General features: G+C 38.2%; 2 protein-coding genes across 6 annotated transcripts in view; both read right to left on the bottom strand.

Annotated features, from left to right (window-relative positions):
- The window catches only part of LOC106080056 (putative methyltransferase DDB_G0268948), an 81,942-nt gene that overhangs the window by 19,934 nt on the left and 38,561 nt on the right, over nucleotides 1-23,447 (bottom strand). The gene's annotated exons all lie outside the window — the stretch shown is intronic.
- Nucleotides 1,371-22,052, bottom strand: LOC106080057 (uncharacterized). Of its 5 annotated transcripts, none has more exons than XM_056039848.1 (8): nucleotides 21,964-22,052; nucleotides 20,361-20,466; nucleotides 13,995-14,224; nucleotides 13,120-13,283; nucleotides 11,813-11,921; nucleotides 7,051-7,145; nucleotides 6,546-6,674; nucleotides 1,371-2,045 (listed from the first exon to the last, which is right to left on the bottom strand). In XM_056039848.1, exons 2-8 carry the CDS (start codon nucleotides 20,404-20,406, stop codon nucleotides 1,970-1,972), a joined length of 849 nt encoding a protein of 282 aa, XP_055895823.1. In that variant the 5' UTR covers nucleotides 20,407-20,466; nucleotides 21,964-22,052; the 3' UTR covers nucleotides 1,371-1,969. The 5 variants fall into 5 exon arrangements, with proteins under 5 accessions (XP_055895823.1, XP_055895824.1, XP_055895825.1 ...); XM_056039849.1 differs by having other exon boundaries at nucleotides 21,979-22,042; XM_056039850.1 differs by lacking the exon at nucleotides 21,964-22,052 and adding an exon at nucleotides 21,874-21,894.

Here is a 23,447-nt window from a genome sequence, read left to right as displayed (position 1 = left end):
CTCATGGGGTTAGGTATGTAGGGCCTCACTGGAACTCGTAGGTATCCTGCCTTCACATACTCTGGCGGTGTCCTAGTTCCGAATGTGAGGATAATAGTGGCGGTTTTGACCTCCTCACCCTCCCTGCGCCTGGTAATGCGCCGGGCATGGGTGACTCCTTCAATGCCCTCCACTATTTCCCTCTCGGAACATTCCAGTAGGTCCCTAGAGCTGATTACACCTCTGCTGGTGTTCAGACTCTTGTGTGGCATGACTTCCACTTGGAGATCACAGAGTCTTCTGCATCTTAAAAGCCCATCAGAGTGTGTCTTGCTGTCTACTTCTACAGGGAGTTCCATTGTTTTGTGTAGCTTAGACACACTCTTGGGCTCTCCCACTACTGACTTGAGTCCCTTATAGATAATAAAAGGGCTCAACTTGGTCAGGCTTTTTCCCTCCTCTGTGCATCTAACCACCAGAAATGATGGCCAGGTGGCACAGCTTTTTGGGACCTCCTCTTTTTTATCGTCAATTCGTCGTTTCTTGCCCAGACATAGGTCTGGGGCAAGTAGTTTTGTGTGTGTTTTTTTGTCCATATATATTTTGGTTAATTCGGCACCTGTGCTCCCCACCCGCCATCGAGTCCAACAAGGGGACGGGCCATTCGGATGTCCAGAATGAGCCCGCCAGGGCTACACAGGTGCTATACTCAGTCAGCTGCTACATCGGACATGTGTCCGATACAGCAGCTCCCTGATTGACCCTCCAGCCACCGCCCTCCAGCATAGGTCGACGACCTATGCTGGTAGCTCGGCATGACCAGCCGGTTGACCCAGAGCGGCCATCTGGGTCTCAGGTCTAGGGGAACTTGGAGCCAAAGTATTGTGTTGTTGTGGTTTATCCTCAGATAGCCACCACTCAAACACCAGGATCTCTTTATCCCCCCTTACCCGTCGCAGTCCACGGCAAACGGACTGGTCTAGGACGTAGTGAGAATTTAAAGTTAAGGAGACAGTGTGATGATCAATGAAGGCAGACTTAGGAAAAGAGGAGGCAGACACAATGATAGAAAAGAAGTAGGGCACTTTTGAGCTCCAAAAGTGCTAAGGAAAGAGGAGCGCTGTTTAACTTCATGTCTCGGGACGAATGCAGCTTGGGACCTTGAGAATCCACAGTGGTCTGTGTCACGGCCTAGATATTGATATAGGCCTGGACGGTCTTGAATTAGTCTGCCTCTGTGTTTTGTAGATACCTCTTCTGGTACCACTGTAATGTTCTTTGTCTTCTTAATTAAATACTTTCACACACGCACTAGATTTGCTGGTGCGTAAGAATACTAACGTACTGAGCTCTCCGACCACAACATTTAGAATCATTAATAGACACAATGATAGCAGACATGGTTTTTATTCACATAAAATAATTCACAAAAGATATTGGCGACTTCAGCCATCACAAATTACAATCCAATGAAATAAGAACAGCATACACCATAGTAATTACTTAATGCTTATATATTATACCTGAGGAGATCACAACGCTCCTCTCTCTACAAGAGTCCAAACTCAACTGAGGTGTTCACCCCGTGGTCAGTTACTTGACCAATCAAAATCTCGTGCTAACTGCACGGAATAGTCAAGTGACTACTAGTCACCAAATGTAACAGGGGTTCTAAAACTGGTATGTGACACTCTGTCTGTCTGTCTGTCTGTCTATCTATCTATCTATCTATCTATCTATCTATCTATCTATCTATCTATCTATCTATCTATCTATCTATCTATCTATCTATCTATCTATCTATCTATCTATCTATCTATCTATCTATCTATCGAATGATCAAAAACAGGATCTCCTGCTTCAGTACTTGACAAATATTGTGAGATATAAAACTCTAAAGCAGAAATGTGTTTAAAAATGACCATGTCAGTGAAATCAATCTGTTAGGTACAGAACCATTGAAAAACTCATTTCTGGTTTCTTCCAAGGACTAGAAATTTTTTCTGTAAACCTTCATGTTTACTTCTGCTGATGACGTGGTTCCATTGCCAAAGATATGCTGTAAACTGGGAAAGCAAAGAAAAATACAATAAAAACAATTACTTTAAAGTCTAATATGTTGTTAGACACTTAGTTTGTATTTGTAGCTATATAGAGACGCACCATTGTAGACGCCTTTAGAACGTGACTAGTGACGCTTGGGATTAGTTGGGTTGGAGGCTTTAGTTGTTGATAGGATTTTATAAGGGCTAGGACGTATTTTATCCACAGAGACATAGACGGTGGCCTTTTCATGGGTTAAACATTTGTTAAACTGTTCAACGGATTTCAGACTCGTCTCTTCACTGTTAAATCGATGTTGTCAGTTAATTGCACTAGAATACGCCGAATAAGAAACGCATACATTTGCAGAGTAATCTGTCATAATCTGACAGGCATCAACAGTTAACTACAAACAGACAGACATCCATCACACTGTGAAGATTTGTCAATGAAATTTACATTAAGTTTGATTTTATCAAGAAGTTTGTTCAAGTTGAATGAAAGTTCTACATTCAAACTAGAATATTCTTAGAATCGCTTTATTTCTACTAGCTGTTTGAAGCTGCAAACAAACGACCGAGCGAAAGCAACCTAAATAGCAAGATTTTAGTGATAATTAAACGTCCCTGTCAGTTTGTGCAAGGAACTTTTTACATAGCTTACATCAACTCTGTCTGTCTGTCTGTGTCACAGTCTCAGTTGACATTGCTTGATTTAATATTCACGTCATATTAAGAGTTTAAAAGACACGTGGAATTCCTGAGGTAGAAAACAGGAAGTAGAATGAATAAAGTTGACTTTGAGTTCAGTCAAGTCAGTCAAGTGGTATACTTTGGACCGGGTGGTGAAGTAAAGTGTTATCCTCTGTAGGAGGCAGTCTAGTATATTTTGGTCCGGGACGGACAGTAGCGACTTAGAAAAGTCGGTAGTAATTTCAGTTAGAAAGTAACTTGTGGGCAGTTGTTGCCAGTGGTCTTTTTGAGACATGTATTAGTTAATCTATATTTCTGCACAGTGTTACCAGCTGAGATGCGAACGTGATTTGTAATCTAGAGAGTTTAACGTAGGCTATTGGATACATTTGATACCGCTGTTATGCGGATAGGATTGTTTATTATTTCTTGACTTGTAACACTAGCAAGGAGTGCAGTGCATTATTATTGTAGTAAAATAAACTTTATATTTGTCTGCTGAAACGGACTTAAGTCAGTTTGTAGTATATGTAATTGTCACGTGTCAAGAGTACTCCAGGAAGCAAGAACCCAGCATTCCACGACATTCGCATTCTTCAACATTACACCATTTAACATCAATTACAGTCTGTCTGTCTGTCTTGTACATAGTTTGTACGTTATATCTCCAGAGTCCCATTCTTGGATGAAGTCAAAACTTTGCACAATTCTCCGTTGACCCCAACAAAAGATGAATCAATCACAAAATCAACAAGTTAATTAATTAATTAGTGGTAATTAATTAATTATGTTTAATACAGAAAAGAGAAATGATTCTAACAGTATTGAGCGACATGACTGTAAATGTGCAGTTTTTCTTTATATATATATATATATGCTATGTTTTTATTTTTAAAGAATTTTTTTTACTAGAGCTTGTCGTCTGCCTAGCTATTTTGATCAACACATTTGTTACAGAGGACGTTTATAAGGAACATTGAATCGTTAGGTACGCACTGTAAGAAGGTCAAGGTCAGTGTATATTCAGTGGTCTTCAACGGGGGCGCTATCGCCCCCTGGGGGGGGGGGTTTGGAGACTTTTTTTTTTTGGGGGGGGGGGGCCGCTGGGAGCCAAAGGGGCGGTATGGGGGCGCTGGGCACAAAAGGGGGCGATAAGGGGGTGCTGGGTATAAAGGGGGTAAGAAGAAACTAAAGGTGCACTGAAACAAAACAAATTTTAAAAATTTTAAAAATTAAAGCTGTCAAACTGAATATAGACAAAATATAGTTAGCTTGCTTCTAATTTAAGAACAGAAACAGCGTTAGAAATAGAGTTCGGGAATCCTATTTTCTAGTTTTAAATTCTTACTCCTTTGCTGTAATTGGAGGGTATCTAGTGTCCTTAGATCTTGCAAGAATAAACGTTTAATATTTGATAAACAAAGTAGGTAATACGCCTTTTAGATTATAGTTTATTTTATCTACATATGTTAATGTATTGATATGTAAATGTTAATTGAAAAAAAAAAGTTATAGCTAACATTCAAATAGAATAATTTAACCTTTTTTTTTAAAAACAAAAAAGATTAATAAAGTGTTACTTCAAAAACTCACTGGTATTTCTCATATTGTATGAAAAAAGTTTTAGTAAATTGCCATTAGATAGAAAGTATGGCGGCATCTTCAGATGAGGTTATGAAACCAAGTCAGCTTCACGAACATATAGCAATATCCAAAAAAAAAATTTAGAATATTCATGAACAATTACAAAAAAATCTACTATTTTAACAAAATTAAAAACGAAAAACCGCAAAGCAGGATATGTTTTAATTTAAACATATGTTACACAAAAGGACTTTTTTTCTGTTAGTGATGAAATATTATTTCAAAATTGTCTAGTTATGTAGCTTACGAAACCATATAGGGAACCATCAGTGGTTGGACGCTACAATGACTTCGTAAGTAATATAGAATAGACAACAGCTCTATTAACTATTCACCTTGTGATACACAAGAAAAGTTTAGCCCGCAATTCTATTTCTACTTGCATCTAATTATAAAAATTGTAAATAAAATACAAACCCATGCCGAAATTAATTTCATCTTTCAACAGTTTTTTGAAACAAATGATGAAAAAGGTGTTAGACTCTAGTTGTAAACTGAGGTTCGCTGGATTTCGAAAGGGGTTTGTTATTGCTCGTTTTGTTAAGCTCTAAAATACAAATTTTTGTTTACGAGAAACAAGAAGATTCAACGGTTGGCGATGACTTAAAACAGGCTAAAACATTGTTTTACATGGAAGGCATCTAACGCAAATGAATGAAACGAACCTCGGACTGCTAGGAAAGAAATGTACTTTCATTGATTATATCATTTTTTCTTTTATCGAGATAGTAAATGTATTTTAAAGAGTTTTACAATCTCACGTAACTTGTTTGTAACAATGTGAATTACTGCTTAAGGACACCGATATCTATGCAATTCACATAACAATGCTCTACGAAGAAATCACGATTTGCTTTGAAAAAAAAAATATGTAAATGACAATTATTAATCATCTGTTACTAATGTTCATATTGAATAGCAGGAAAAAAATAGACTTACAAAATTATGTCTTCAGTAAAATAAATGTTAACATAGGAGGCACATAGTGCAAATGAGTGTTTTTTTAATTAATTAAATTAAATATTACGCAAAATGCAGGGGCCCTGTAACTTTTGTGAGAGCTCTTTAACTGCGTCTCTAAGAGGCCATCCGCTACCAGAGAATGCTGCCAGGTACTTTCCTCTATGCCAGTGAGGGCGAAGTGGCGCATGAATGGATCTTAATAGCGCTTACGGGGGGGGGGGCACCTCTGTAACGCCGTCCTCCTCTAAGCTCGCCAAAAAAGATCGCTATTTGGCATGCTGTCGTCTCCCATGCGGGGTAAGTGTTATTGACAGCATAAAAATTAAAAAATAAGATGATATTTTGTTCAAATGTGCTTTCTCACGCTTCTTTATAAGCGTGTTTCTTGGGGGCGATTTTTTAAAAGAAATAATACGAAAAGGGGGCGGTAGGCCAACTGGTGTCTAGCTGCCTTAGTAATAAAATCAACCTTTTTTTCCCTAGAAATTTCTAAAGACAGGAACAGATCTGATGTCATCTGATTATGCGATTTGAGCGTGGTTTTGCTGAGAATGATGGGATTGATTTTAGCATGTTAAACTCGTCAGTGGTCAGAGACAAGTCGCATATATTTTCAGTTGAAGAATTAATATATTTGTTTGAATTTATTTGTTAATGAGCTCTGAAGAAGATATTCGATTGACACAGTTTCAGTTGTACATTTCTTATCTTATCTTATATAATACAGACGTTACTTCAAAAAAGAAGATGATTACGTCCTACGCGTCATGCATTTAGTCATGCATATTAACCAATGACTTAAATTCTGCCAAGTCACTGGTTTTCCTGGCTTGCTCAGGCAACCCATTCCATGCTCTAATAGCTCTAGGGAAGAAGGAGTATTTGTACAAATTTGTCCTAGCATATGGGACGAGGAATGTGCCTTTATCTTTGTGTCTTTCAGTTTAGTGTACATTTAGTATATTATGAATGATTCCTAGTTCACGAATTAAAGTTTTTTGTATTTTGAAGTAAAGGATCTTCATTATTTGAATCTCTAAAGATATTTAGATCTAATATCAATATCTACACAAGGATCCCCGGCATCTCAGGAACATTTTGCGACACATTAACACCTCAAGATCCTGTGGCAGTAACAATAGTGTTCATATTTCTCTTCTAAGAGTTTCAGAGTATGATATGGGCATATTGTTAGGCCATGGAGTCTTATATGATTCTACTGACCTGATCATAAAATCTTCTAAAATATGAGTCGTAGGGTTGGCTTGAGAGTATAGTGGCCAAAAATGACAGGAGGCCATGTAGCCTTTAAACTGGCCAATGGTCATTTCCATCTTTGTTTGAATGTCCAACCTTCAAACAATAAAAATCGAACTTTTCAAGTACAATATTTAGAACACACATACACACACACTTCTCTCTCTCTCTCTTTCTCTCTGTCTCTCTCTCTCTATGTCTCTCCATCTCTCTCTCTATATATATAGTTAAATCATAATTAATTTAGCAGAGCTAAAGTCATTGATTAACATGCATGCCTAAATTGACATATGAAATGCGTAGGGCGTAATTATCTCCTCTTTTTGGAAAGTAACGTCTGTAATATATAAGATAAGATACCAAACATTTGGTAATTCGGGAGTACTTTATTTCACTAAAAACATGTTCTTTGCGTTTTGTAGTTAAAAGGGGCTAGGGTGATTAAGTAAATCTCACTGAGTTATAGACTTACCTTTTAAGACAGTCAAAAGGGAAATCAATTGTTTCGTACTTGTGTGCGACAATTAGAGTTTTTGAAGTGAGATAATCTTTCATCGTTGACAAAAACTAGCGTAGAAAAAGTGTAACTTGCAATTACTGATAGCGAAACAAAAGAAAAAATTAATTGTAAGAAAAATATGATTGGTTGTAATCGTGCATGCGCAAAGCCATTAGCTCCTCCCACGTAACGAGTTAGTAACTGTTATTGTAAGAATGTTTTTAATTCGCTTGCACTGCCAGGAAAGAGATTTGTAACAAGTAAAACAAAAACATATTTTAAACAAAATTATTTAAGGGGAAGAACCACTACATCACTGCCATATATATATATATATCAAAATTGCTGGATTTAGCTCCCCTTTCTCTATATGAAAGAACATTAATTAGCCTTTAGTTGATTAACTATTTCCTAATTTTTTTTATTCGTGTATTACCATCGACTATGAATAATTGTCCAAAATTTCATCTTGATCCGAGAATGGGAAGTGGTAGATATATAGTGTACAAATCGTAATAAGGGGAATAACTCCATGTATAAATCTATTCAGATCTCTCAATAAGTAGCATTTATTTCCCTCTTACGAGACCAAGCAAAATGAATACCAATAATTAACTGATTGTCTAGCGTTTTTGAATGATTAGTTTTGTTAGTTACAACAAATAATTGTGTAAAAGTTGCAACTTGATCTAAGAATGGGTGTAGGTGAAATAAAGTGTACACAAATTGTACCAGACAGACAGACAGAGTTGATACAAGTTTGTAAAAAGGAAACACAATTCAATGTATAGTCCTCTTTTGCTCTACAGATTGATAAATTCTCTTCACTCTGCAGCGGTACAGCCCTCTAACAGGTAATAACTATCTTCCTAGGCATGTTTGTTGAGAGTCGCGAGGATGTCTTCAAGGTCAAATAGCCCCTGTACCCAGGGGCGTAGCTAGGAATTTTCCATCGTTTGGGGGCCCGGGGGGCTTGACCTCTTTGGGGACCCCTGCATTATCATAATATTAAATTTATATAGTAAAAAACACTCATTTGGGCCCCCCCCCCTCAAATGGGGGCCCGGGGGGATTTTTAAATTCTCCCCCCTCCTCCCCCCACCATAGCTACGCCACTGCCTGTACCTTCGGCTGATATCCACATATGGGAATATTGTAAGTTTATTACGAAGCTTGCATCAACTCTGACTGGTCGGGTTCTTGTATTTCTCCCTCTTCCCATTCTCCGAGCACAATTATTATTATTCATTGTCGGAGACTTATATAAATCAATACACAAAGTTACCAATTAGTTAATTACTTATTGGTAGTGAATTAATTTCGTTTTACATAGAAAGGGGGAAATAAACCTTGGGATTTTAATATATATTGCAGTGATTGTACGCTGATTTCCCTTATATGTCTCTGTTTTTAAAAGTATTGTTTTATTTTGCTTATATATTGGCCTCCTTCAGTTGTAGAACGACTATAGTTCATCTTAAAGCACACTTCCTCATGTGGCTGTGGAACCCTATTTTGGAGAGATACTCCCGTCCACAAATAGCGCAGGTTAAGGTTGCTTTTACTTCGGTGGTAGAGGAGCTGGCCATTTTTCGGTTTGTACGTTTTTCTTCCTGAGCTGAGACCCGTGTTCTTTCATTGTCCATAGCTTTCTTGGTCACTGTCTCTCTCCATCTGGTGCGGTCTAGAGTTATGTCTTCCCAATAGTCAGTATTGATGTTCACTGATTTGAGGTCACGTTTTATTACATCTATGTAACAGAGGTTTTCTTGTGCCAGTCGTGAGTTGTCCGTAGAGGATGACTTTCGGGATGCGTTTGTCCTCTATCCGGCGAACATGTCCAAGCCAGCACAAACAGCGTTGTCTGAGGGCTGTAAAGATGCTGGGAATACCTGATCGCGAAAGGATCTCAGTATTGCACACTTTTTCTTTCCATGTGACTTTCAAGATCCTACGGAGACATCTCAAATGGAATGAGTTCAGTTTTCTCTCTTGCTTTGTGTAGGTGGTCCATGATTCACTGCCATACAGCAGTGTACTCATAACGCATGCCTTGTAGACTTCCATTTTGGTCACCGTAATTAGCTTCCGATTTTCCCAAACTCTTGGCCTTGCCTATATAACTTTTCGCTAATCTCCAAACTGTTTTTTTTAACATTGTGGTTTTACAATTTCTATGATTGCTGACAATTTTTTTATGTTTGGCAATAAAAGTTAGATCTGGTCTATTTAAGTCAACTATCTATCTGTTAATACAGGTCTATTATCAGTATTATCATGTTTGAAACGAACGAGTTTTCATTCTCTGGCAGTGTCAGGGTCGAAATTCATCGTAGTCCCTTCATCAGTTTTCACTGACTGAGGAATTATCTGGTGATGTGGCAAGACTGCAGAAGTACCGCCCTCTGATATGCAACGAGAATCTTCTTAGGAATGTTAAGGGCCTTGAACGTATCTGTGAGGTCAGTTGTCATTATCCCCTCGGTTGATATAACAATGGGGTGGGTATATTGTTATTTTAGACAACTTCCATAAACGCTTAATCAGCAAGCCGAGGTTCCCATATTTTCGTTGTTTTTCCATTTTAGTTTTTCGTATATTATTATTATTATTATTATTATTATTATTATTATTATTATTTAAATGTAACCCTTTTTTTCAAACATTGGAGCGTTGTTAGTAATGTTTTTATTTTATTAATTACTTTTAGAAAACTTGTTTTTAAACCTTATTTATTTGCCTAAGTAGACAAGGAATTAAATACATGAGGGTGTGAACACGATAAATCTGCATAAATTGTCATATACTCATCGTAAACAGCTTGAAATTCCTCTTTACATTTTATACATTCTTAACTAAGTACAAAAACACCAACAAATTAACTTAACTTTACGAGCCTTGTGTGTAGCGAAGTCAAACAGTAGATCATCAAAATTTTGTTTCCTACATAGATCACGCTCAATAGCAAGAATTGCCACATTGTTCAATCTCTCCTCGTGAATTGTTGACCTTAAGTAATTCTTGATTAGTATAAGACGTGAGAAACTTCTTTCACAAGATGCCTCAGTTACAGTTCAAATCTCCGCTGCAAGGAGTAAATTGCAGTGTTCACAATTCTGTTGAAGCATTTTATCCTGTAGTCATCTTCACCTTTTTGATGTGTGAAGTTTTCCACAGATTTATCATACTGCCTTTTCCTTTGACTTTTGGCTGGAAAGATTGCAACAACATCCATGTTTCCAGCCAACTTCTTTTCGCTGTCACAAGAAGAAACAACAGAAAGAAACTTAAAACGTTTATACACAACCACAAGCTCAAATGAACCCTTATCTGAGAAATACCGATAACATCTGCTCGTTGTGACTTATGTCTGGAGTACAATCCAATATCACTGCATTCTTGATGTCTCGAAGGATAGAATTCACAACAGCATCAGCTACTACAGTAATAAGTTCGTTTTGAATCTTCTTTCCCAGGTAACGATCATGAATTTCTGCATTGGTAACACGTCGAAGTTGTTCCCCCATTACTGGATCAAACTTTGCGAGTAATTCTACTAGACCAGGAAATTCCCATTACTTGGCTCTAATGTCTTTCAAGGGTCCCTCTGAAAGCTAAATTACGCTCCGCTAGAAATTGTACAATAACAACTAGTCTTTGAAAAACTTGATTTCAACGTTTAAGTCTCAGACTAAAGCATCTCCTGGTGAACTTTGTCAATGCCTGTTTTTTGTATTATTTAGTCTTGCTCTAGCTTCACAGCAGCTGGTCATGGCGTCTAAATGCCTTTGCGATTTTTCATGCTTTGCTAGCCTTGTGGTATATCTTTGCCACTGGTCAAATCCTTCATTTAAAAAGGAACATTTTTGTTTTTCCAGTAGACGACAGTAGAAACAATAGATCTTGTCTGCTGACACAGAATATATCAGCCAAGGACGCAAAACACTTTCACCATTACTCAGGTTTGGTTTGCAATGCACTTTAGAGAAATGTCTACCATCTTTATTTTTCGGAAAATTCTCCAAAGTAATATCAGGTGGACCTTTTTGTAATAAATAGTCAATACAAGATCTTTCCATTTTTTCTAGACACATGGCAGGATAATCCAGATTTCTCAATGAATCGACCACATTTAGCTCATTATCTATAACTACATGTTGATCTACATCTTACATTATTGCCTTCATTCCTTGCGACATGTTGATCAGTTGTTAGTGTTACATCATTTTCTTCTTCTCTTACGACATTCACCACTGCAATCTCGTCACTCTTCATAGAATCTGTTTCAGCTGTCTCACTAGAAGTTTTTATGTTCTCATTTTCGGGTTTTGATCGTTTTAAAAACGTATTCTGATTCTATTGGAACTTTCGTTTCGGTTAAAATTCGCACTATTATTATATTTTTATTTAAATATGAAAGCTGACAATGCTTTTTTTTTTTTATTCGCGTAAGATTTGTGTTTTCCATATAAAAATTTTGTCTAATTTTCAGGAGATTTTAAATATAATTTCCACGACTTTTTCGTATATTTTGCATCCTTATGCAATTACAGATATACATAGCGCGGGGCCTATGAAAGCGCGGGCCCACTGCGGCCGCATAGGATGCAGTGTCTTAAGACCGGCCCTGATTGCGAGTACAGGTCAAAATAGTTGACTGGCTACAATTTTAGGATACTCACAGAATATGAATTTTAATGTAATGCAGATTGACTTTAAATGTCTTACTAATTACCTCTTTGTAAGCTTTGTTAGCCTCTTCATTGCACAGATCCTCAATTTGAAACATGTACGTTGCAAAAGTCCCTCCTGGTTTTAAAACACGCTTGGCTTCTTTAAAAAATCTGACCATGAAATTTGAATCCGTAAGTTTCTTCAAAGAAAAAAAAAACGCTCTAAAAATTTTTTATATCTTCCTCTTCTTATTGTATTATTTTATGCTATATTAGCATGCTTAAAGCACTTAGGTTTTTCTTTCTTAATCTTTCGTTGACATTTTGCTTAAATGTTTTCATATAGGGCATTTTTCATGCTTATTATCAGCCCAGAGCGCTAAGGCCCTATCTCTTTAGTAGACATGTGGTTAAAAGGGAAATTAGGGAGAAGAAATCCGTGATAACTTTAGATAGTCAAATGTTTATTTTTCCACTAAGCATTTTGGAATCAAGTTTTGTAGAATATTTCCAAACTGTTTATCCGAGCTCAGAAAACCAAACTTAGGTCTCATTAATAGCTATGTCTTCGAATACAGAAATTGTGAAATAGTTTTATTGTTTTTATGGAAACAGAGACGCAGCTAAAAATTAATACATGTTTTTATCTGACTTAGACTGTGTTTATAACTGCCTGTCTTTTAGAGATTTCTTTAAGTTCTCATAGAGCTGTCTACGCCTGCATAAATATTATGTATTGTGTCTATTTTCTATTACAATGAAGTACTAAGTCCTAGATCTATCCTGCTATCAATCGTCGAAGAAGTCCAGAAGGAAATTGAGGCACTTAGGCTCCCCCATTCTCCTATTGACCATTGGGGCAGTTAGGCTCCCCCATTCTCCTATTGACCATTGGGGCACTTAGGCTCCCCCATTCTCCTATTGACCATCGGGGCACTTAGGCTCCCCCATTCTCCTATTGACCATTGGGGCACTTAGGCTCCCCCATTCTCCTATTGACCATTAAGAAGAATTTCTTCTAACGGGACATGCTCTTCGTCACAAGTACTGTCTGAAGGTTTCGAAATGGCGTTGACCATTACTACTACGATCGAGTCGTGTCAGGCATGTGGTGCTCGGTCAACTTACTAACTACAGATTCTTTCATTTCTTCTACTATGATATAAACAGTATGTTATGAACATAATGATAACAGAGTCGAAAAACACGTCCGCTTAGAATGGCTTTAACACACTGAATGACTACACAACACACATTTCGTGAACACATTCTTACAGACCAGTTACAAGCACATGTAAACCTAAGAACGACAAGCGATACAGCATATCATTTTCATAACACAGTAGTTAATTTCCTAGGGAAAGCCTACTTTTCAGTGTTAAGCCAATGGAGGCTAGCTCCTGAGGTGATGAGGTCAACAGAATCAGACGCTATCATAAACAAGTCTTCAGCTGCACTCCTATATGTGGTCAGGTTTGGTATATCTTTAGGCATGTGATCCAGTAGGTCCTGACTGATGTCTACACCAACTACCTTGTGAATTACAGAAATTAAACAAAAGAACAATGCGCAATAATATGCGGATGTATATCTTATCTTAAACAAGCCGGATAAACCCGCGGGCCTTAGTTTGGCCTTCACTGATCTAGTTCATTTGATTTATATCAAACATGGCGAGATGTTTCTTATGTCAGAAAACAGTGGTTTTGTCTCTTTTGAATTTAGCCCCGATTAGGAAAGCAGGCTGCAAAAATGGTTTTAATAGTTTTATACTCATACTTATACTTTAAAATAAAATACTGTGAAAATGCGTTTACACCATTAGTTATACAATTTTACTCTTCTTAATCTTAGGGTTCTTTGATGGGGTAAGGAAATTGAAGATAGACTACGATCTCCGTAATGATGTAAGGAATGTTAATGCCAAATTTCATCAAGATTGTTAAAACGGTTTTTATTTCTATGAAAGACACATATACACATGCCTTACATTCTACTTTATATATTAGATTTTCAAACTTTTACTATAAATTTTCTTCTTTTGAACTCTTTGTTTCTCTTTTACTTTCCTATTGTTTCTTTCGAATTCACACATACTCTTGCACACATACTCTATCTGTCCGTCTTTCTTTTTCTCTTCCTCTCTCGCTCTCTTTTTCAATCCGTCTTTCCTTTTCCCTCTATATGTCTGTCTGTCTGTCTGTCTCTCTCTCACTTGCTCCTCTCTTCCCCTCTCTCATATACCTTTTCAAATAAAGGAACAAGCGGTAAGGTGGACTGTCCAGGACCACAGCAAACATCCAGGGCCATGCTACGTCCATTATTGGTCACCTCATCGTGATAGGTCATTATGGCATCGAACACAGCCTGGGGATACTTGGGTCTGTAAGCAGCATACGCTTGAGCCAGTTCTTTCCCTTGATATAATCTCTGCAAGTATTCTTCAGTTTCCTCCACATTCCCAGCCAGTAGACCTAAACATATTTACATTTAAGTTTTGTATTAACATAAAATGATCAGAAACGTCGTCTAAATCAGGCTGATTTTTTATTTACAGAGGCGACCCCTACTTGATTCCCCCCTCCCCCACATGGACAAGGAATGTTCAAGACATGGACTTGTTTTGATTGTCTATAGCAGTGGTTCCCAGACGTTTTCTTTAACGGAGCCCTTCGCACTTTCTGAGCATTTAGCGGAAAACTTTTCTTTAGACATTAATTCACGTGGTGGCCTACTAGTAAATTATTCCAGTAGCTCCTGGAACATCTATTCAGGCCTCGCGGAGAACTGGGGTTCCGCGGAACACAGTTTGGGAAACACTGGTCTAAGTAATAAGAATATAAGAATCATCTGGCGTTGTTTTTCACTTGATAATAAAAGAACAACCTATAATCAATAATGAGACTTCTAGAACTTTCGGTAAGAAAACAAAACAAGCAAAAAAATCAAGAAAAACAATAAGCGGCTGCTGTATTAGTTTGGATTTAGCTGTGATTAGGATCTGAGTTAAAGGTTTCAATACCCAGCGGGAATATCCAAGTGAGAAGAAGTTATTCTATATTTTTTTTTCTTTCTGCGGACCCCTAAGGGATCGAGGACCCTTGGGGTTCGCGCACCACAGTTTAGGAACCTCTGTACAATAATTTTGCGATTATTTAGTCCTAAATTGTTAAATTGGGTGCATTAGGAGATTTTTTTTTTCAATTGCTATTGTTGCCTGGGGCGATTTGCGTCGGCTGACTACACTCAAACCACTACCCCCATCTGTGCCACCACCAGGTTTATAACACTGCCCCCTCCTTAGATCTGTCCGTCCCGGACAGAATCAACCTCATGACATTGGCTGTAAAGTTTCATCGCTGCAGGCCGGGGTCGATCGGTGGCAGTTAGCTTGCCTCTTGCGCTTGACGGAGCCATCCATGTTGCAGTCAGCTTCCTTCTTCTCTTCCAATTGGCCTTGACCTGGTTGCCTCGCCTTCGTGCTTTCATCACCATCCAAAGAGGTGACTTCATAGGGCTTTGCGAAGAAGGACTGGGATGGGCTTCAAATCCACAGGGCAGGAAATTGTGGGACAGGTCATCATCTTCAGCCTTGTCTGGAGGGTATGCTCGTGGGGCAGGTTGGTAACACTCCTCGTGCAATGGTCCCTCGTCTTCGGCTTCAGGCTCCATTCGGCTTTCTTCTTCATCATCAGGACCTCTCTCTCTCGTCTCAGTATCGGGCCAATCGCTTGTTGGTTTCAGACCTTGCCGATGACATTGGTCTTTCAAATGTCCATCAACGTCAACGTCAGGCTTCCTTGGATTCTCATGATCACCACCAGGGCTTCTCTCGCTGATCTTCGCATCTGGACGAGCGTCTGTAGGGTACAAGCCTCGCCTGTAGCTTTCATCATGTAAACGTCCCTCAGCAACAGGCTTGTAGGCAAACTCAGCGTTCTCTTGATCTGTCTTGCTGTTTGAGGTGCTCATATCAGGTACAGCTGCATCACGACCTTTGATCAAACTATTGGTCTCTTTTCTCGTTTCTTCATCAGTCTCCTTCTGCTTCTTCACCTAGAAACGTCGAGCGGCGTTCTGTCCGGTTCGAGAAGGCCAGTGGGGACCCTATATAAGAGCGGAGGTGACGCAGTCAAGACGGTTCAGAGCCCGGTTCACTACAGTCCGGTCGACTACAGCACAGTTCAGCGGTGTGGTTCTGTACGGAGCATTACGACGGTTCAGTGCGGAGTACTGTCAAGTACAGTTGAGACGACTGGCGTCTTGATCTCGGTCTGCGATCGAGTCCGACACAACGAGCCTAGTGTGTGAAGTCAGTCCTGAACTGTTGAACCCAGTGCAAGCCCGGAACGAGACGGAGATGCCAGTACAAGAGTTGATACGGCGGAACGGTGTTATCGGAGAGATATTTGTACAGTGTACGTGTTGCCAATTGTACAGTATTGGCTGTTATTTATTCAACTATTAAAGTGTTACGTTACTTTGGAGCCCTGAGTTGTCAAGTTCTTTAAGTTGGTGGTGTAAGTTGCAGTTTGCAGAGAGCCTGGATAGTGAGATTCGTAACAATACTATAAATTAAATTCTTATATCGAGTCGCCCCACCCCTACTCTTTAATGCCAAATGCAATCTTTAGCAGAAATTATTAAAGGAGCAAGGATTAATCGTTTTCACTCTACCGTCCCTCCCATTTCCAGACAGAGTTTTTGTAATTTCTCATGAATTTATCATAATTATTTTAAGAAAGACTTTGCATTGAAAAAGTTAGAATTCAAACGAAAATTTTCGGTATAAGTTTCATGATTGAGATGAGTTCTAAACTTGAATAACATTTTCATAGTCGCCTTTTGCCAACCTTTACTCAATCAATTTTTCTAGTTAAATAAATTTGGGACTATAACTCACAATTTATACTAGAGTTTTCTTGAATACTATTTATCGAATAAGTTTTTTTTTTTCGGCGGCGATCCTCAAAGCAAAAATCTTAATACGTGGGGTATCCTATCTTTTCAAGGAACAAATCGGTTTTATTTGCAATGTATTATGGGCCTATAAATTCATATTAGAATATTTTTCAAGTACAACATTATTCGAAAGGTCCTTTTTTAATAGTATGAATAATGAGCTTTAGGTCAGGAGAATGCGTTTCTGCAGTGAAGAATGCAAGAAAACGCTTTTGGCATCTAGGCTTAGCCCAGAACCCCACAAGGGAACCTTATAGCGCTGCCCCAGTTGTTTTGTTTTTCGCCGAAGGTTGAGAAATGCTGCTTTTTTTAAATCTCATATGTATGTGTGTTTGTGTGTGTGTGTGTGCTGTACACACGTTTATGCGTAGGGTTAGGGTTTACAAGGCGTTAGGGCTAGGGTTTGGAAAAAAATCGTCCTCCCCACTCCAAAGTTCTGGATCCGCTAGTGCCCACAAGGCAGGGTAGAACGCTCGACAAATGCTACGTAAACATTAAGCAGGCTTACAAATGTAAAAGTTTGTTCTTACTTGGAGAATATGTACATGTTCTGGTCTATCTTATAACAAATTATAAACCTACTCTAAAAACTACAAAGAGAATTATAAAAATGGTCAAGGTGTGGTCTGAAGAGGCTGTAGAAAAACTACAAGATTGCATTGAGAAAACTAACTGGGAAATCTTTATTGAGAACTGTCCAGACATAAACGAACTAACAGAAACTGTTAATTCCAACAAAAACAATACAAGTCTATGGAAACAATAAGCCTTGGATGACCAAAAAAAACAAACACCTTATTACTGAAAAGAAAACAAAGTATAAGGCTAGCAATGAAGAGTTTATAAATGCCAAAAATGAATTGAGAAAAGCAATAATTGAAGGGAAAAAAACATACAAAGAAAAAATTGAGAATTTCTTTGCCAATAACAACTCAAAACAATGCTGGGAAGGATTAAAGAAAATAACAGGCTGCGCCTCAAAACAAGAACGAATTTCAGTGGATGATGAAGAGAAATTCGCCAACGAACTAAATTATTTTATTCTCGTTTTGACAAAAAAGATTTTCTTGATCTACACAAAGAACTTTTCAACACTCTGTCCAAAGGAAAACAAGAGCCCTACGTCAATTTTGTGACTGAGGATGAAGTGACCTATTTAAAAGAGTAGACGTAACAAAAGCTTCTGGACCAGACAAAATTAGTGACAAGCTGATCAAGCTATGTCCGGAGCAAATCTCTTCTATCTTCTGTCACATCTTCAACCAGTCATTGCAAACGTGCGTAATTCCAAACATCTGGAAAACTTCAGAGATCATACCAGTGCCAAAGAAACCAAAAATAGATTGCTTAAATAATTTCCACCCAGTAGCACTAACACCTATTGTTATGAAATGTTTTGAAAAATATATGCTTAAACAACTTGTAGCAAAAGTCAATAACAGCCTAGACCCTCACCAATTTGCATACAAAGCAGCTAGAGGAACTGAGGATGCCATTCTATTGCTTTTGGACCAGCTTTATAAGCATCTCGATATATCCATAACATATGCACGAGTCCTCTTCGTAGATTTCTCCTCGGCTTTCAATAACATACTGCCACATCTAATGATAAACAAACTGACTAACTTAAATGTAAGCCCTTACTTACAAACATGGGTTCTAAACTAATTAACCCAACGCCCCCAGTATGTTAAAGTCAACAACACCAAATCGTCAACTCGAGTACTATGTACGGGTCCTCCACAAGGTTAGTGTAATTTCTTATGTACTGTACACTCTTTACACTAATGACATAAGAAGTATCTATGACTCAGTTAAACTCATTAAATTCACTGATGATACTGCCATAGTCGGTCTTATTTCAGGAGACGAAACTCAGTATCGAAGCTCGATAGAAGAGTTTATAAACTGGTGCACCGACAACTTTCTAGAACTGAATGTCACAAAAACTAAAGAACTTATAACAGATTTTAGAAAGAAAAAACAAACTATATGTGAACTGCAAATAAACACTACATCTAGATACATATACATATCTACATACATAGAACAAGTAAAGGCATATAAATATCTAGGCGTTATCATCAACAAGCTTTCATAGGAAGACCACCTTGGAACTCTGACAAAGAAAACAGCCCAGCGACTCTTTTCTATACAAACTCAATAGCTTAAAACTAAACAAGAAGATCCTTGAGACTTTTTACAACGCGACTATACAAAATCTGCTAACATACGGAATAACTTGTTGGCAAGGCAACGCCTCATCTAAACTGTTGCGACGTCTAGAAAACATCATTAAAAAAAGCATCAAAAATTACACTCACAACATTACCACATTTAAAGGAACTTTTTGAACCAAAGTGCATAAGAAAAATCGAAAAAAGTCAACGGCCACACGCTCCATCAAAAATACGTCAGGTCGTAGCGAAGTGGGCGACTGCTGTCAATCAAAACAAGAACAGAGCGGTACTAAAAATCGTTCGTACCTTACTTCATCAGACTCTATCCCCGCCACTCATTGATCAGGGAACATGAAATGCACCAAGATAGCTGTGTGTAGTCGCTGAATGAACTCTTTATGACGTGTCTGTTGTATTTATGTGTATTTTTCTGTTGTGTTGTCTTTATATGAGAAAAGAGTCCTTGTAATCACGACAAATTTCGTAAGGGTCAATAAAGCAGTCTTATTCTTAATCTTAGCATTAAAAGGATATTTGAGCTCCATTAATAATAGCTTATTATAAAGTAGATGCCAAGCAGATGGGCAAGACTGGGGAAAGTTGGAGGGACTCGTTTGGTTTGTGGGCAGCAGGGCGTGTCCGCACGCCAACGGGCCATGCCTACATCACTTTTTGGGACCAAACCTCCTCCGAGCCCATTGCAGATTAGCTTGAGGCTTCATAGCCTCAGTTTCTATCTATCACCACGAGGAGGTACTGCATAGGACTTGCTGTGGAGAGGCTATGTACTGACAAGAGAGACTAACACAATTGTTCCCCTTTCACAGTTGCTAGCCAGCGGTGGCAACAAGTTCAGCCACCACACTAGACGCTTCACACAGCCTTTGGACTGTAATTGGTAACCGAAAATTAATTGATTCATTTTTAATTGATTCATTTTTAAATAACATCAATAAATAATTATTTTAAGTTTACAGTTAATCTGAGAATGGGTGTAAGAGAAATGAGAGTACAAAACCCTAAATATTTAGCCATATGTCTGAACACTAAAGGATTAAGTTCCCTTGTTTGTATAAAACAAAATTAAAAAAATGTTTGTAAAATGTTTTACATGTTTCGGATATTCCTTCAGAGTCCTACCCGCAGGTCGACTGGGGATGGGAGCGGGCAGGGTTTGAACCCGTGACCATCGATAAATCTGAACGACAGTCCAGCGCACAAACCGCACGACCAGGCAGCCAAAAATTAACTACCAGTAATTAATTGACTAATCGGTTAATTTGTTTTATGGATTCTATTAATTCATGTATTGTCTTCGACAATTAACCCTAATTGGGCACATTTTTCAACTTGATGTGAGAATGGGTGTAGGTAAAATAAGCTGTTCCAGCTTTCTACCAGACGGACGGACAGACAGACAAAGTTGACATTAGCTTTGTTAAAAACTTACTTTAAAAATAAAACTTACTTTTCCAGCTTGCGACATATTCTTGAGTTGAAGGCGCCGCTCCCATTTTCTAAGCACACTAGTTTACGCACATTGCACGTTTAAATCATCAATTCTTGTAAGTTATCTAAAGGATAAAACATCAATAAAACATCAATAAAACATCAAGCCAATAAAATAAAATACAACATGTTAACACAATATTTGTAGATAAGGGATAATTCAAAGAAAAGTTCATTGTAACACTTGAATATCCAGTTGTGACCTTGATCTAGTGATTACGTCACTTTTAGCGCATGTTTTCCGTATACGCGTTTGTTTGTTTTTTTGGCGGGGAAGGAAGAGGGGTGTGTGTGTGTCTGAAATATCTTTATATATAATTCTCTTCTTCCCTAATCAGGTCAGACGAGAAGTAAATGGGAAGATCACTCTCTTATTTCTGCGGATAGTCACCCCACGACAAAAAACAAGAGGGGGGGGGGAAGAACACGTTTTCACAGCTCGCTACGGACGGCTGCGCGCTGGACTGTCAAACCCTGCCCGCTCCCATCCCATGCGGGAGGTTTGGACTAGGAAGTAAACTATCGTCAACTCTAAAGGAACATCCGAAACATGTAAAACATTTTACAAACACTAAATAGCAGGGCCGGACTTGAGCATTGTGTAGCCCTATTCGAAACGGATTTCGCGGGGCCAAGTTTGGGTAGGGAAGCGGACAATAAGTCAAATTTAAGAGTTTGTATTAGAAAATAAATTCGTCTATGCATTTTATTCATTCTTTACTACGTACAGAATTACTTTACGAGCCTTGCGTGTAGCAAAGTCATACAGTATATCATAATAATTATGTTTCCCACATAGATCCCGCTCAATTGCAAGAATTACCAAATGTTTGAGAATTGTTGACCTCAAGTAATTCTTCCTTAGTTTGAGGCGCAAGAAGCTTCTTTCACCTGATTACACAATTACTGCTAATGCATAATGCCGTTTTTATTAACAGCGCGTGGGATTGACGTTTTCCATATTGAATGACACCCCGAAATGACAATTGTTTTCTTCTGTATTTTTGTATATTTTAAGGACTTTTTCGTATATTTTGCAATTTCGGGAGATTTCCAGGAGCTCCTGGTAAATTGACAGGAGTGCGCGGGAAATCTGTTTCAAGTTAAAAATGGTTTAATTTGATAATTTATACACCTTGAATTAGCGCAAGTTCCATGAAAGTGCGGATCCTTCGGTCACATAGGTTGCAGTGGCCTAAGACCAGCCCTGCAAAATAGCGGCGTATGCTATGCCGCCGGTCGACTAAATAAATATATTACAGGTACCCAAAGAGACCGAAATTTAAAATCTTCACCAGGTTTCAAAACCGGGGACCTCGATTCGGAAACCAAGTGCTTAACCGCTCAGCCACGGCGCCTCCCTAAAATAAAATTAATACCACTAATATCCCACTCCGAAACAGATGCAACAAAACGGCGGCGCCTAACAAACTTTTTCTTTAGTGAAAATTAATGATTCAATTTTTTTTTACTATGTCGAAAGTCAGAGTTAATATAAGAAATAGAAAAAAACACATTCCGAAAACAATTGTAAACTAAAAATTGTGAATTCTAAATATCACATCAGATGTTAGCACTTCGAGTAAATTTAACTGTTGGAATGTACAATTGTACTCCCACGTCTTGCCTTTACAAGACTGTTAGTATGTCTGAGCGTGACATTCGACTCAAAGTAGGTTAAGGCTGTTGAAGCTTATTTTTATATGTTTCCAGACATATTGTCTTCAGTGGTTCTCAAGGCGTAGAGCGTATGGCTTCCTAATATTCTTTACTCAACCTAATTGTATTATATTTGTAATTAAATAAAAGTAAGCATTAACGTGGCCTACTCGTTTCTGACCTTGCACTCTGTGGGGCTGTGACCTAAAAATAGGATAGGTCATAAGACCAGTGACCTGTACTGTACTAGCAAGTTAGTCCAGTGGTACTTTGTGGTCCCAATTATATTATCTAGGCTAATAACTATAGCCTCTAGATGTATAATACTACCGAGACAAACAAATAATAATTCTGAGATTTCAGTTACAACAAAAAAAAAGGAGTTTATTTACAAACAAAAGGAAAAGATCATGAAAAATATAAATGGCAATAAAGGCTCACCAAAAGAAAATGACATAATGAAACTAAGCAAAGTAGCAAGACAGTTTCCGGTCAATATAATGAAAGGACCACCATCATAGAGGCACAATAATGTCTTATGCCGAAAAACCAAAAAGATGGTTTACAATAATACCATACATGCATTAACAATGAAATGACGTCATTCATGAGACATTTTATGTCAAAAACCAAAGCGAGGGTTTACATTAGTTTACAATAATATCATACATACATTAACTATGAAATGACGTCATTCATGAGACACACTACTGTCTCGTATCTAAACAAAATATGTCTTTAAAAAAAAAACATACAGAAGAGGATAAGAGACTAAGCAGACCTATACCATTTACAAATCAATTTAGTACTAACAAATTGATAAAATCTACTTAGCTCATTATCGAAATACTCTTCCCACAACAGCGGCACACTCCTCTTAAGTAACACAACAATAGTACAACACAAGGATGAGTTAAACAGTATATAGATTTAATTCAAAATACACTGGTCAGTTGAAAGGCTCAAGAGAGAGTGGCGATCGTAAACAATTGACAGGGACTTAAATCAAGTAATAAAGGGGGCTAACACTAATAAAAAAAATAAAGGTAGCCACCCTTATTGTCCCTCTTGTCACAGGGGCAAATGTTGGAAAAGATGCAAAGGTTACAGTGAGGTATCCCTTTCAGTTGAGGCGTAGTGACTGAGGGGTAAAGCGCTTGACTTCCGAACCGAGGTCCCGGGTACGAATGCTGGTAAAGACTGGGATTTTTAATTTCGAGATCTTTGGGCGCCTCTGAGTCCACTTCTGCTCTAATGGTTACCTGACAGTAGTTTGGGGAAAAGTAAAGGCGGTTGGTCGTTGTGCTGGCCACAAGACACACTCGTTAACCGTAGGCCACAGAATTAAATGTCCTTTACTTTTTCTGCCCTATAGACCTCATGGTCT

The sequence above is a fragment of the Biomphalaria glabrata genome, chromosome 9 (assembly GCF_947242115.1).
Source record: "Biomphalaria glabrata chromosome 9, xgBioGlab47.1, whole genome shotgun sequence".
NCBI classification, from domain to species: Eukaryota; Metazoa; Mollusca; class Gastropoda; family Planorbidae; genus Biomphalaria; species Biomphalaria glabrata.
The sequence above is the reverse complement of the archived record's forward strand: the minus strand, read 5'-3'. Positions and strand labels throughout refer to the sequence as shown.

Bases quoted from the DNA above. Each gene is read 5' to 3' on its own strand.
- LOC106080057 (XM_056039848.1), bottom strand. From the start codon at position 20,406: ATGGGAGCGGCGCCTTCAACTCAAGAATATGTCGCAAGCTGGAAAA. The intron at 11,922-13,119 runs GTAGGCTTTCCC...TTTCATGGTCAG, and splicing joins CATTGGCTTAACACTGAAAA to ATTTTTTAAAGAAGCCAAGC. The intron at 7,146-11,812 runs GTAATTAGTAAG...TTTCTACGCTAG, and splicing joins CTAACAAAGCTTACAAAGAG to TTTTTGTCAACGATGAAAGA.